General features: G+C 45.2%; 1 protein-coding gene across 2 annotated transcripts in view; it reads left to right on the forward strand.

Moving 5' to 3' along the window:
* Positions 1-14579, forward strand: part of LOC146860845 (uncharacterized) — a 442566-nt gene that overhangs the window by 327532 nt on the left and 100455 nt on the right. For both annotated transcript variants that reach the window (XM_085644807.1, XM_085644808.1), the window contains one exon: positions 5074-5147. In XM_085644807.1, coding sequence (XP_085500933.1) covers positions 5082-5147 — 66 coding nt within the window. In that variant the 5' untranslated portion in view covers positions 5074-5081. The remainder of the gene's footprint in view (positions 1-5073; positions 5148-14579) is intronic.

Consider the following 14579-nt stretch of genomic DNA (forward strand, 5'->3'; position numbering starts at 1 on the left):
GCCCAACATTTGACTGTGAAAGAGCCAGCCATTAGCTCTAAACAATTGCTGTGCAGAGAGCTCTCTTGTTCTGACCATTTTCCTCCTGTGGAGAATTCTCCACATCCTGCCCACCAGCCCACTCCGCTGGCACCAGATTCGATTACTAAGTCTGGTTGGGACCCAAACATGGCGTGGCCATTCCATGCCACTATGTGGGCTAGCCACCATTGAATCTCCACCTCTGTGTCGTCCGACAAGGGAATACACTCTGAATACATCAGACCCTTCCTTAGGTGTGAAATCTTCAGCCATTGAAGGGCCCTGTAATGTAAGGGGCCGGGAAATATAGCTCATAGGGAGGAAGAGAGAAGTCCGACCACCCTTGCAATCGGTCAAAGAGATGTGACTGGTTATGCTAGGGTACAAATTAATTTGTGGCTGATCTTGTCTACCTTCCTGGAAGGAAGACTCAGTTTGGCTTGAATCGAGTCCACTACGAAGCTCAGGAACACAATGGATTGTGCTGGAGATAAAACCAACTTTTTCTCGTTGATGAGAAAGCCCAGGAACTGCAAGAGAAAGACCATCCAGGGGCGGTTCCTCAGCTATGGCGTAGAAGTGTCGCCCCACTGCTTTCTTGCAGTATGAGAAGCAGGAACATAAAATGGTAATAACTTTTAGTTATTACCATTTTATGTTTGTGTTGTGGGCGGGCTGGTGGGCGGGGCTGCTCTGCTCTTTGAGCAGGGCAGGGGATGAGTGGTGTGCCCACACCTGGGTGCGCAATGACTGTTTGGCCGGCTAAACCAGTCATGCACACTCTGCCCTTCTCCATGCAGGTTGCAATGCAAGTTGTGATTGGCATAGGGGAGGGAGCCTGGCTGCCTGCTTTCTGTTCCTGTCAAAGGCAGGAAAGCAGGAGCCGAAGCTAAAAAAAACACTGGACCGGCCTCAAGGTAAGTTTAAATTATTATTTTTAATTACTCCCCTGTGTGACCTCCCCCATAACCCCCTCCTCCCTCCCCCAGGACCCTCCCTTCTCCCCATGACCCCCCCCTCCCCTGTGACCACCTGCTAACCCTGCGCGACCCCCTGCCTCCCTGCGCGACCCCCCGCTTCCCCGCACAAACCCCCGCCTCCCTGTGCGACCCCCCGCGCGACCCCCCCGCCTCCCCGCACAACCCCCTCTCCCCGCACAACCCCCTCTCCCCGCACAACCCCCTCTCCCTGCACGAACCCCCGCGCCCGCCCCCCCCACCCATGAGTCTTGCCAGCCGCGCCTGAGACCGTCCACTAAAGGTGGATCCGCAGGGTCGTCGGGTTCTAGTTCATCAGCAGAATATCATCCAGATAGATGATCAGGCGAACTCCTCTGGCCCTGAGGTGCTCCACGACCAGTCAAAAGATCTCGGTTAAACACCACAGAGCCGAGGACAGACTGAAAACGAGCGTTGTGAACTCGTAGGTGGTGTGGTGCTATTTGAAATTAGAGAAAGCATCAGTGAGGTGGAAATATTTGGACCGGAAGGTATGCGTCTTTTAGAATCAGATGTGCCAACCATTTACTGGGCAGAAGAAGATCTTGGTGGAGACGAATACCCTCCATTTTGAAGTGGCGGTAAATCAGCCACTTATTGAATTGTCGAGGTTGATAACTGGGCGCTTCCTGCCATCGCGTTGTCCACCACAAACAGATTGCTGAGAAAGCTGTGGGGATGTGGCTTTGTCTGGACAATGGCCCCCTTGGACAAGAGATCTTGAACCTCTTACTCGACTGAGGCGGAGTCTTCTATGGAAATGTGAAGCGGTGGAAGAGCCCTGGATTGGATGGGGAAGCTCTAAAACTCTATCTAGAACCCCCAAATGGTCTGTAAGACCCAAGCATCGGAAGTCAGGGATTTCCAGTTGTGATCTAAGTGTGCCAGCCTGCCTTTCAACTTTACATGAGAAAAAGGGATTACATTCACTGTTAGAGCCCTGCTGGTATCCACTTCTAGGTCATCTGCTGGAGCCTCGGTGTCTGGGGTATCCATGGGTGGGACAGAACCACCCAAACCTGGACTGGTCCTCGTAGTGTCCTCATCTGGAGGCTGAATCCCCGAAAGAGGCCTGCTGTTGCCCCCTTCCACGGCCAGCCTCAGTGAAGACCTGGGGAGAATTGGCAACTACACTCACACAGAGAGTTGAACACTCAATGAATTTGCTGAGCTCCAGGGCCGGACTGGCCGTAGCGGGCACCGGGCAATCCCCCGGTGCGCCACACGGGTGGGGGCCGGTTTTGGGTCCCTGAAGGCCGTTTTTGTTACAGGGCCGTTTTTGCAGCTACGGTGCAAAAACGGCCCTGTAACAAAATCGGCCGAAAACCGGCCCTGGCAAAGAGGTCGGCAGCATCCCCAACCCCCGCGAGGGAGGGAGGGGTTCGGCCGAGCACTTTGCCAGGGCCGGTTTTGGTTCCCAGTCCGGCTTTGCTGAGCTCCTTTATAAAGGGCCCACCAAATATGCCGCCTTCTGCCACGGGACTGGCTTCAGAGGTGACTAGACTGCCTAGTTTGGGGTCAGTTTCGATCAATGGAGACATTCTGCGCTCCATACATAGGGCAATGTTGCCAAGGTAAATTATTGCTCTCTGTGCCCATCCTGCCTGGACCTCGGGAGTGGTATATGAGAGCCGGAGGCCTTGGAGTCTTCCGCCATGTCTAATATTTTTATCAAGATGCCCACCACATCCAAAAGCTTGTCCTGACAGGACCACCAGGACCAATCAATGCCCATTTTAGGATCATACATATCCTTGGCGAGGAAGGTCACCATGCGCAGATCTATCTCCGGCGTAAGGGACACTTTGTCTGCCATGGATGGGTGGGGGCATTCTGCCTTGAGGCGGTTGCGAACCTCTTTATCCAATGGTGCTTGAATATGAATTTATCTTGAAAAAACAAAAGACAAGAGGCATTTGTCAAAACAGGAACAGTTGGTTTAATTAAATACTTTGGTCGGGAGCACAGTTACAAATGTGTGCCGGAGGACTGTCTCAAAGTACAATCAATCTGAACAGGGTTTTATACATTTCTTTGGGTATCATAAAGTACTTCTGGCGATCCTTTTTTGGTAAAAGAATGCAGGCCTTGTCTGTAGAGTCATAAGTAAGGCCCCTGATAACAAATGCAGGTGGGCCTCGACCTTGTGTGGACACAATGAGGACCAGTAGGTAACGTGTCCAGAAGACCTGCATGAGCGGCGTGTGAGCACTGAATATACTGTGTGTGATGTATCCTGATTTGCTGTGTGTTCCAAACTTCATGTGTCATCTGACTCTATGGTGTTTTGGAAATGCACCTTCCCCTCTGGCCATGTGTGCTTTATTGGGTTCTTACCCACTGACGGCGGCTTCAGGACAGACCTCCGCCCCACGGATTCAGCAGAACTTCCAATGAATTGCTGTGTCTTCTCACCCTCCTTGCTGCGCAAATGTGAATCCGTCTGAGCGGGGTTCCTTTCCTTTAGCTGCAGTCAGGTCTGAGGTACCAATCTCTCCTTGCTGGCTTGCCAATATGTTGCTCGAATATGAATTTACCTTGAAAAACCAAAAGACAAGAGGTGTTTGGCAAAACAGGAGCAGTTGGTTTCATTAAACACTTCGGCCTGGAGCACAGTTACAGAAGTGGGTCTCAGACTGTCTCAAAGTACAATCCATATGAATATGGTTCACCCATTGCTTTGGGTATCATAAATTACTTCTGTAGATCCCTTTTTTGTTAAAAGAATGTGGGCCTTGTCTGTGGAGTCATAAATAAGGCGTAGATACTACTGGGGCCACAGGGTAACATGTCCGGCATGATGAGCGCATGATGACAGCATGTACTGTGTGTGCTGTGTCCTGATTGGCTGTGTGTTCCTAACTTCATGTGGCATCTGACTTTATGGTGTTTTGGGAATGCACGCACCCCTCTGGCCATGTGTGCCTTATTGAGGCCAATCTACCTGGAACATTGTGGTGTTGCTGCGCTTATCTGGGGGATTGACCTGAGTTTCCTGTTCACACGTTTGTCAGCTGGCTACATGCTACCCCACCTGTGATCTGTCAATCAGTGACCTCAAGCCTAGGTGGCAGAGCCTGCCTGACCATGTATTTCTGAGTCGGGTTGATGAAGAGTTCATGGCGGGTGAATTTGATAATAGTGATGCCATTTCGTTTTTATGTGCAAATGTATCATTAGAAATATTGGCATTGATTATATTAATATTAATACCAGAGACTTCTGTAGTCTCTCAGCCGCATACATGGTTACTTTGTCCGCAGGGACCCAGTCAGATGAGCAGGGATGTAGGAGATTATCTGAGTCATGCATGTCGGAATTTGGACCTGGTGGGGTTCTATCACCTTCAAATGCCCTAGGGTCTGATTGGGGGTGTCACGGTCTATCTGGCTCCATGTCTCCATACCCGTGGTGTGGGGGGGTCATTGTTACTTTTTTTTACTGTCCCTCACTGCCAGGCTGACCCTGGCTGGCAGTGAGGGTCACCAAAAAAAAAGCCTTCCGCTCACCCACTCTAAATTGGGCAGGCTGTCACATGGCTAACCTCCTACGGCCCATACTCTGTTGGTTCGTCAGATGAGTATGTTACAGATGGAGCTGGAGTAGGCTTCATCATCGACATCCTTAGTCTGTCCACCTCAGGCAGGTGGACACTGAGTTTGGCTGAGAGGGTGTGCTGTCACCATGGCAACAGAGTACCCTCTCTGCTCAACTCTAAATCAGCCCCTACGTTAGTAGACTTACTTGGTAGAATTTGATAGCGATCTATGTTTTAACGTCATTCGCGATTCATGCAGTCAGGCGCCCAAACAAATGTTTCTTTATTTGTTATAAATCTGATAATGGAAATGTTTTAATTGGAATATTTTTTTGAGAAAATCTACTACTTTGATAAGTACTGTGCAAAACCTTCTTTGTTGATGTTTTATTTGCATAATTGAATTAATATTTTTAAATTATAAGAATGTGAAATGAATTATTGACCAAAATTAATCGAATATTCTCTCCCTATTTCTGGAGATTGATTGCTTGACTGTTTTCTTTTCTTTTCCAGTTTTTGACATGAGGAAGGATATAGAAGCTTTAATAGCACAAGAGAGAGCCGAGATCATTTCCAAGTATGAGAAGGTACACTTTTCTGCACTTCAGAGGTCAATGAATAATGATGTAGCGATACAGTTTGTATGATTCTTCACAAGAGTGCTCTGTGCTAAAAGACCAAGCAACAAGACCCCTAAATCCCAATACCTCCTATTAAATCATTCTTAGAACACCATAGTTTCAACTTGCTACATGAATGTAATGAATATGCAGCTGGGGATTGTCTGCTTTCATTATTAAGTTAATTGCATTGGCTCAGGAACAAGCTCCAGGCCTTATAAACAACAGACATTACCACTTTATATACATTTCCAATATGTAGGTGCATACACAAACAATATGCATTTGCAGCTCAAGCCTATACTCCCACAATCTCCAATCTCTGCTCATCTTGTGCTTCCAAAGTAGACCAGACTCCCTCTAGACTCCACTCAGTTGATCTCACCGCCTTGTTGATAGTTAAAAGCCTCAGTATCAGGAGCTCACTGAGAATGCTTTGCTTTACGAAATCAGGCTTATCTTCATGAAGTAAAACTGATCTGTAATCCCAGCTGGGTTTTGAGCTTCTTCTTGCTCGGTAAATATGCATTGGGCTCAGTGAAGCCAAATGATATATTTATTTGGAAACATTTTACTCCTTAGCAAGTTGTCGGGATCACTTTGGACCGAATCATCTCTAATAGTGCCCCAAACTTGGATCGTCGATCTTCTTACGTAGACAGCAGAAGGCATTAATCAAAGATTTGAATTTGTTTATCCTCAAAACCAGGCAATGCCTCCCTGACGCTGAACCATACTCCTAGACATTTGTCACGCTGTACCTGTTCCGTGGGTTTGTTTTCAACTGGACAGACTACGACCTGCTTCAGGTAGCATCCAAGGACTAAGATTTTTGTTGTAACAATAGTTAGGGACAAGCAATTTATTTTGCGATAGATTTTGAAACTTTCAAGTAAGCACTATGGACCAATACATGTTTATCTAACAAAACAGTTTGATCTGCTTTTTGTAAACATTGCAAGAATTCACTGCCCAATTTTGGAGGAAAGGTTGCTTCCTTGGCGTCTGCCATGTATAGAATGAATAGCAAGGCTGTGAGGGCTCATCTTAACTTTAATGGTCAGATAGAGTATATTTTGGGCAATAGGAATGGTTTATCTTCGAATTTAACCCTGACTCATGCTTTACTGTACCATTTCTGGACAGCCCCAGATGAGAACCAGGAATATCCCTCTGGGCCCACTTGTACCAAAGCACGCCACTGTCAACGTTATCAAAAGCATGTAAACAAGGCAATGTCGAAGTGGATGAGCACTGTACGAAAACTGAGTGGTCACAAGCCAAGTGGACACCATGGAGTAAGCTCCTTGACCCTAGTTTTCATGCTCTTTAATACTTTGTCTTAGTATTAAGTCTCTAAGTCAGTGAAGGGCAGAAGCTGAAAAATGGGGGGTTCAGCGGGATCAACTTTCGTGTGTAGTGGGTGCAAAATAGAACCTCTCAGGCCCCCATGATTCATATATCCCAGGAACCATCACGCAAGCTGAAAACAACCGTAATGTGTGGTCTCTGACTAGGCTGTATGAGCCCGGGGCTCCATCTTACCAGACTGAAACTATTATTTTTTCATATCCTACATTGTACAATTAATGATACATTCTTGAGCCAACTCCTCAGCAGCAACAGATGTTATAAAATCAGTCAATATAGAGACATCAAACGTGACTAAACCAAGTGCTGGGTCAAACCAAGTGCTGGGTCAAACCTAGTGTTGGGTCAAACGTTATTCTTTCTTGGTTCCAGGACCTCATTGTCTAATTTATTCACATGGAACCAAATGCTTGTTTAATAATTTATATTGCAAATGGGGAACACCTGTTTCTATTATTTTTCAGTGTGTTCCAGATCTTCCAGCCAGCTATTTTTTTAAATATTCTCCAATGGAAGGGCAGCTCAACTTCCTGGGGTTTATCACTGCCATTTTTTAGTGCCTTGACTTCCCTCTTTATCGCTTTTTGGGGGTTTCCAGTATTTATGAGAAGCATCAATTTTTGACCATTAGCACAGGATCCGCAATGGCCCCATGTTTACTGTAGGTTGGCTAGAGTTGATAGGTGGTCCTTCAATTAATCTGCTTTGATTTAGGTAGTTATAAAGCATACCATACCCCCAGAATTAGGGTACCTTGGTGCTAGAAATCCAAACTACTCAACATAGCCAAATGAGAAGATTAAGAAGAGCAGCTACAAGGAGAGAAGCTCCAGTCAAGGGGCAGGAAACCACCACTTCTTCAGCAATTTTAAAAATTTCTGCAGATTAGCTTTTTGCCACATGTACAAGGGCATGAAGTTATATTTTAAGGTTGCTGCAATTAAAAAATACGTAAAGGAGTAAAAATCTCTTTGTGCACAAAGTGCATAGGTTTGAAATATATCCACTCTTTAACAGGTAATCAATGCGTAGGCGCTATGGCTGGTGACATGTGGCTTCCTCGACAAAGGGAATTTGCCCGTTTTATGAGGTTTCCGGATTAATTTCTGAATCAAAAATGCTAGTACATCAGGAAAAGCTTAGTTGCAATAGCCCCAGAACGCAGAGACAAAGGCATTAAGAATTCTAACCTTGAAAAGGAATGGAAAATGCTAGAGAACACGTTTTAGAATATGCAGGTGGAAAAAACATGATTTCCAACTGAAGAAATCTGGTTGGACAAACTGAGAGCATAATCAGTCTATACACATAGATCTTTCACAGTCTTCTCTGGAGTGGGTGTAGTGGCCAAAGTAGGCCAAAATGTTAATGCCTAGAACACAGACGGTTTAGTAGGACAAAGGATTTCCTTCTTGTCACCATTACGTTTTTAGTGATTTGTACTCATCCAAAGTTGAACCGTGGACACGCAGTCATGTATTTGAGCCACCACTCATTGATAATGATTTGGGTATCCTCCTCGTACAGAAAAAGTAAAAAACCCAGTGATTGAGATAGGCTAATGAGATCACATAAAGACTGAACAATAATGGTGACAAACTCAAACCTGCGGGAACACCTCCAGTGCACGGTCTGCTAATTCATTTAAACGGTGAGTGAGATTTTACAGTATCTGTTAAATAGAAAATCTGTAAGCCAGCAAAGGGCAAGGTCTTTTATCCCTAAGTCGGAGAACCTTCACAAAATAGTATCACGACTTTCAATGTCAGAAGCCTCCTAAGGATCTGCATAAATGAGGGCCACTAGAATATTTGTGTCGGTATAATGACCTAAGTCATCAAGAGCAGACATAATCCTCCTCCCCATGAGTCCAAGTTCTCTTCAACGGTGTTCTTTCGGATCCTTTCCAGATTCGCCTTGGCACATGCCAGGGGTGCCCACTTTCCCCTCTCTTTTTTGCTCTGGTAATGGAGCCGCTCGTAGAGTGGATCAAGAGGGATGCCAGTTTCTGTGGATTCTGATGCATGGGGGTCTTGAGGATATCTATTCCCTCTGTACTCGGATGACCTCTTTACACCATGCTCCGAAACCACCAAGAATTTTTTCTATGTTCCGAGTTTATGGCAATACTTCGGGTCTCCAGGTAAACTTGAGAAAATCTACTTACATGCAACTGATAGGAGTCCCACCACAAAATACGTGCATTTTAAAACTAAAATTGGCCACACCCACCTCATAGGCACAATGATCAAGAGTGACCCTGGATTAAACTGAAGCCTAAATATTGCCCAGCAACAAGACAAAATACAAAGAGACCTCAGCAATTGGGTCAAGTGCCCACTCACCATTATGGGGCGAGGGGCCTTCTTCAAAATGGCGGCTCTTCCACTTATCTGATACACGATCCAAAACTACCTGCACACGTTTCATCAGCAATTTTCCCAGTCACTGCACCACTAATTAACACAAGTTAATGTTACCTAGCTGGTTTCTTTGACTAAATATACACAGGCCATGTAGGGATACCCAATCTCCAACTTTACTATATGGCATCTCAGCTACTTCCATTGAATAACTGGATCTTCAGTGACAGGGGCATATGGTGGTGCACTTGGAGCTATTTATATTGAAACCATACAACGTGTATTCCTTACTGTAAGGCATGCAGGTCCCACACACACTACCCATGATTAACAGAATCCCAATAGACAGCTGGAAAGCAACAGTCAGACATATAGGATGGCAGGGAAGGGTGACAGCAATGAAATCCCTTTGGCAGGTCACACTCATTAAAAAAGCTGCCAGGCTTCAGGGATTTCAAGCCTGGGACTTTGTAAGTATCTCCACCATTGGAGACGTGTGGGATACTAATCACATGAAGTCCTTTGACCAATTAGCAGCTGACTTCGCACTCCTGGTAGTTACATCCCAAACATGCCCTAGAAACACACAAAGCTGAGCTAGGAGCATTACCTGAGTTTCAGTTCCTTAAGGTGAAAATCACTATTATAAATTGGGGGGAAGAGAATATCACAGATTTACAGGTCCCTAATCGCAAATTCCCCTGATCAATTCTAGCGCCTCAGAGACAAATGGGAAGACCACTTGGGTGTTTACCACTATGGGACTGGACAGAAGCAAAAATGTCCCATAGAATACTGGCAATATCTGCTAGACTCAGACTCATACAATTTAAGCATGTACACTGCGTGTATTTTTATCCCTTCAGACTGTGGCTGATGGGCAGGGTTGCAGTCGTAAGGAGGGCATATCTTTGCATGCTGTATGGGGCTGCACAATAATTGCTGCCTACTGGACTAGAATACATACATATTTGAAGGGAGTACTGGGATACGAAAAGAGAAGCTAGTGTGGCCATGCTGGGGATCATGGTCAGTTGGAGGGCGGCTGTCGTGCAAAAATACTGGTTAGATTGGGGTACCTGATCTCCGAACGTGACATTGCGTGGAATTGGCGGGACGTTACCCTCTGGCCGTCATTGAATAGCAAGGAGGCATGGGCAGATGTGCCCTGGTGGAGGAAGACGTTTACAATGCCTGCGGTTGTCCTGCAAAATACCACCTTATTTGGTCAAAATGAGCACAGTGTAATGACAGTTAGAGACCTCGGTTCCAATACTACTGGGTCACAATGAGCTTTGTTTAAGAGGGGCTTTGTTGGAGGTTCACTGCAGCCCTGTTTGCCCCGGGGACAATACGTATGTTGGATTTACACATAATTTTATCACTTTATGTTCCTACTGATTGAATATATATCATATTACTGTAACGGAAATGCTAATAAAAAGTTTCATTAAAAAAAGAACACAATCATTAGGTCTGTGCTATGTCTTGGCTGATATCCCATCTGATCTGGATGTAAAAGTCGACTGCCTTCGACCAATTCAGAAAGCTGATGGAATACAGCCTTCGCTAGTAGTTTCTATAATAATGAGGAAATGACTAGTTCCCATGGTCCTGCCCTCTAACATTGGATGACTTATCCAAGCCCAAAAGACATGTTGAGGTTTCTCTTGAGTTCAAATAGTCAGAAAGCCTTAAGTATGTTCTTGTAGAATTTCTGGTACATTTCATCTGCTCAAATCCATCCCCAGGGCAAATCACCGATTGCTGTTCAAGGCAGATGATGCAGTTTTTTTTAAAGTATGAGTTGTTGAGTCAAATGTTCGCCTTTTTGTATGGTGCAGTGTTAGAAAGTCTTGAATGAACTGAAATAACTGGTGATGCGAGTGCGTAATCTCATACCTTCTTCCCCTGAAGATAAATGTGAGTAAAGGGAATCCGAGAGTCTGAAGTCGGCCTCTGGTCTAAAAACTAAGGTCCCCATGGTATAAAAGAAACTAACTAAGACAGTCTTTTCTAAGGCGGTCTTTCCTCTGCACTGGTGCTGAATTCATTGTAATGCGCTCAAATCCTATATTGCCAGTGATACACCTGGAAAGCCTCTACACAAGATATGATTGAGATTTCCAGAAATAATCCATGGACATTTGTTGTACTCTCTGGTCTGTTTATAATATGTTTCTACATACTTATTTTAATAGTTGTTGCTTGCACTTCTAATACAGATTAATGTATAACATTGGTAGAATTACTATATAGGCTTCCCTATTCCTCAGTGTTGAACATTAAAATAATAGTAGGGACCTCTTCTATTGACACCCTTGCTATGTACAGCTGCAAGTGGGACTCTACAGAAGTAGCAAGATCTCCTTGTGGTCTGCCCTTAGCTGCAGACTTTGGGGATAGTAAGCACTGTTCGCAAAAAGCAGCGAGGGGGTATTCAGTTATTGACCTGGATGTGGCGTGACGGCCAAAGATGCCGACTTTGGAACTGGGGAATCAGGTTCGAGTTTCGGGGTCAGCTAAACATCCTGTGACTCTGGGTAAATCACTCAATCTCGCTGTGTCAAAAATGAAGAAAAGAATGTGCACTTGTGTAATGTAACTGGTACTCATGTAAAGCGTTCCAGTACCTACGGGTGGAGTTTGCACTACATAAATCTGCAACAACAAAAAAACGAGGAAATTAGAAAGATCATTCTTCTAGGACCCTCACTAGGCCTCCCATATTCCAAGAGCAAAGGGTAAAGTTAAACTGGTCAGGTGCCTTAACTAAGCATTGGAGAAGAAACTTTTTTTATCAGGTGTAGTGATTAATAGCTGGTGCTAAGGTTGAAGCTACCTAGCTCCAGTCATGTTTTGTAGCTAATTGGTTCTGGGATTCTGGTACCATGCAAGCCCTACTCATTTGACATACTGGGCAATCTGGCCTTGATTATTTGCTTTCACGTGGTAGGGCTTCCTTCAAAAGCGACACGCAACTTCTATGAGACATAAAATTACTACACCTTTCTTTGAAGGGAGCATAATGCCTTCAAAAGAAATGGACAGTCCTTGAAATCTTGATGCCCCATTGTTTTTTTTCAATATCTTTGATTTCAAGGATGTAGTTTGCAATTTCATTGTGGTGCTTTGAGTGGGATTTTGAGTTGGGGCCTTAGAATAGTTGGAAAATATGTCTTTGGACCCCAGGTGCTTTACTTCCTCCTGACTCAACAGGAAGCGAGGTATATTGCATCTGCTGAGAACGCAAAGGTGCCCTTTTGTCTGAGATTCTTAATAAAAGGCCAGACTTTCACCATATCTGGATATGTGGTCTGGCCAAGACCCCTAAAATGATGGTAGATGTGGGATGGAGTCTGTCATCTGCCAGAATAATGTCTTTAAATTTCAGTTATGAATGGTCACACTTAGTGAGATCTAAGATGAACTTTAAATGACGTGCATTCTGCCCAGTGTACAAGACCTGCCAACTAGAAAATTAAATTCACTGTATGAGGAGGGGGTGGAGCATGGAGGGGGCGAGGCCTCGAGCAGAGAAGTACCTAAGAGGCACTTTTTCCCCCTCCACCCACCAAACCCCCCCTTCAAAAAAGAAAAAAAGCTTTCTGATTCCGGTGACGATGTCCAAGGGTGTTTTCAAACCCCTAAATGGACATCGGCTCGGCAAGGCATCGAAAGACAAGCTGGAAATCCACTCTTTGCAATGGTTTGTAGCTCTTTTTTCCTGCCACACTGCGATAGCAGCTCCTCGCCAGGTGGCAGTGTGAAAGGAGCCGTTATCGTGTGTGGCACCATGTGAGTTGGCAGGCCTAGTGAACATGTGCAATTAAGCTATGCCAAAGCTAAATTTAAGGTGGTCTTTGGATCCTCGACTCCATACTTGTCCATGGCTGGTTAGTGGCATGCCCTTCTATGGGGCTATGACAGTGCTTAATTTGTAAAACAAAAAACAAGTGCCAGGGCTCTCGTCAAGAGGCCACTGGAGCTTGTACCACCCATTGCCCCTTACAGCGCTGCTGATGACCCCACAAACACAGCTACTAACCATCACACTACTACAAGTGTGACAATTCAGACTGAGGCCTCCAAAGCTATAATAATGGCTTGGGTGGCCAGTGTTAGGTATTTTTAATGTATATTGAATTAATAAACAACTGTTGCCGTGCTCATCTCTAAATTAGATGAACCGCTCCTCAATTTTGCCGACGGTCATAAAGGCCGGTGTTGATATTTAAGTGTCGAGCACCAGAAACCCCAGCTCAAATTAAGCACTGGGGCTATCCATATCAAAGAGGAGAGGTACAGTGTAGAGACGGAAGGTAACTTGAATACTGTCACCTATGCACTGACTAGGCCCACCAGTCTAGAACAGTTGAATTAACCACCATAGTGAGGCATCTTCTTCTTGCCACAACTAGCTCTTGTAAAAGGTCAACATATACCCAACGAGCACCAGGCAAACTCTAGCTGACACAGTTTAGGTGGAAGGCTGCTACACCTAAATCCCCAGTTTGAACCACTGGGCTGAAACACATTCAACATTTACAGGCGCGAGGTCGAAAAGAGGCAAGATCCACCCAGCCGGATAGTTCAAGGGGGACAAAAGACACCAGCCAAAGAATTTCATCTACACCAACTTGAGATAAGGAAAGGAAAGTCCTCTCCATGTGGAAAACATCTTGTGGGAAAACTGAGTCACTGACCAAAGCTCGCATGCCAAAGTATGAGGAGGCCAAGTGTTAGCCAAAGGCGACACTATACAAACACCATAACATAACAAGTTAAAACTTTGCCTCTTGGAGGCTGGTGGAACGATGGGCATATAGTAAAGGTTGCATGACACTTTCTGTAGGAAATGGAAATGTCTCTTTTTCCTTGTAACACGTTTTCCTCCAAAGATGACATGGTGAGCCCTGCCCCACCTTTAGCTGTAGGGTAATTGTTTGTTGTGTATAGCTAAGAGATGACGCCATGTCACAGGGACGCCATGTCCAACTCCTACCCATTCCATCCTGGAAGGTGTAGTGTTAATTCACTTGAACTGAATGCTAAAATAACAAGCATTGGCATAGCCAATAGGTCTCGCTTTTGGGACCTTATAAGTTTTTAGCCATGCAACAGTTGATGTTATTGCACCAAGGATATTGTGCTGCATAACCAAATACTTATAAGGTCCCAAAAGCGAGACCTATTGGCTATGCCAATGCTTGTTTTTTGTAGTATCCTTGAAGAGCTGCCATAAGTGCGTTAAATCCAAAGGTGGCGACTGGGTTGGTAAGAAGAAAGGTCTTCAGCCCTCTCCCATTTCTGGAGTCCTAACAGTAGTGTGGAAGCGAACAACTGTGCTTCACATCCCACCCTGTTGTCCAGAATGAAAGTCCCAAACTTTTATGTAAACCAGACACCGATAGAGTAGAGTAGAGAAAATGCGTCTGATTCACGGCCTTTGTGTACAATATTCAGGGCAGGCGTCGAGTGCTGGCGTGTTAGGTCAGATGTCCTTGCACAGGGAAGTGGATATTGATTTGTGTGCTTCATGACCAAGGATCTGCTCTGTGCATATCGGGCAGTCCCAGTTCCCTGTGCATGGGCGTTATGTGATGGGTCTCAGGGAGCACTGTCCTGTCCTTGGTTTTGCCAAAGGAGGTGATTACAAGGTCCT

The sequence above is a fragment of the Triturus cristatus genome, chromosome 3_1, assembly GCF_964204655.1.
Source record: "Triturus cristatus chromosome 3_1, aTriCri1.1, whole genome shotgun sequence".
In the NCBI taxonomy this organism is placed as follows: Eukaryota; Metazoa; Chordata; class Amphibia; order Caudata; family Salamandridae; genus Triturus; species Triturus cristatus.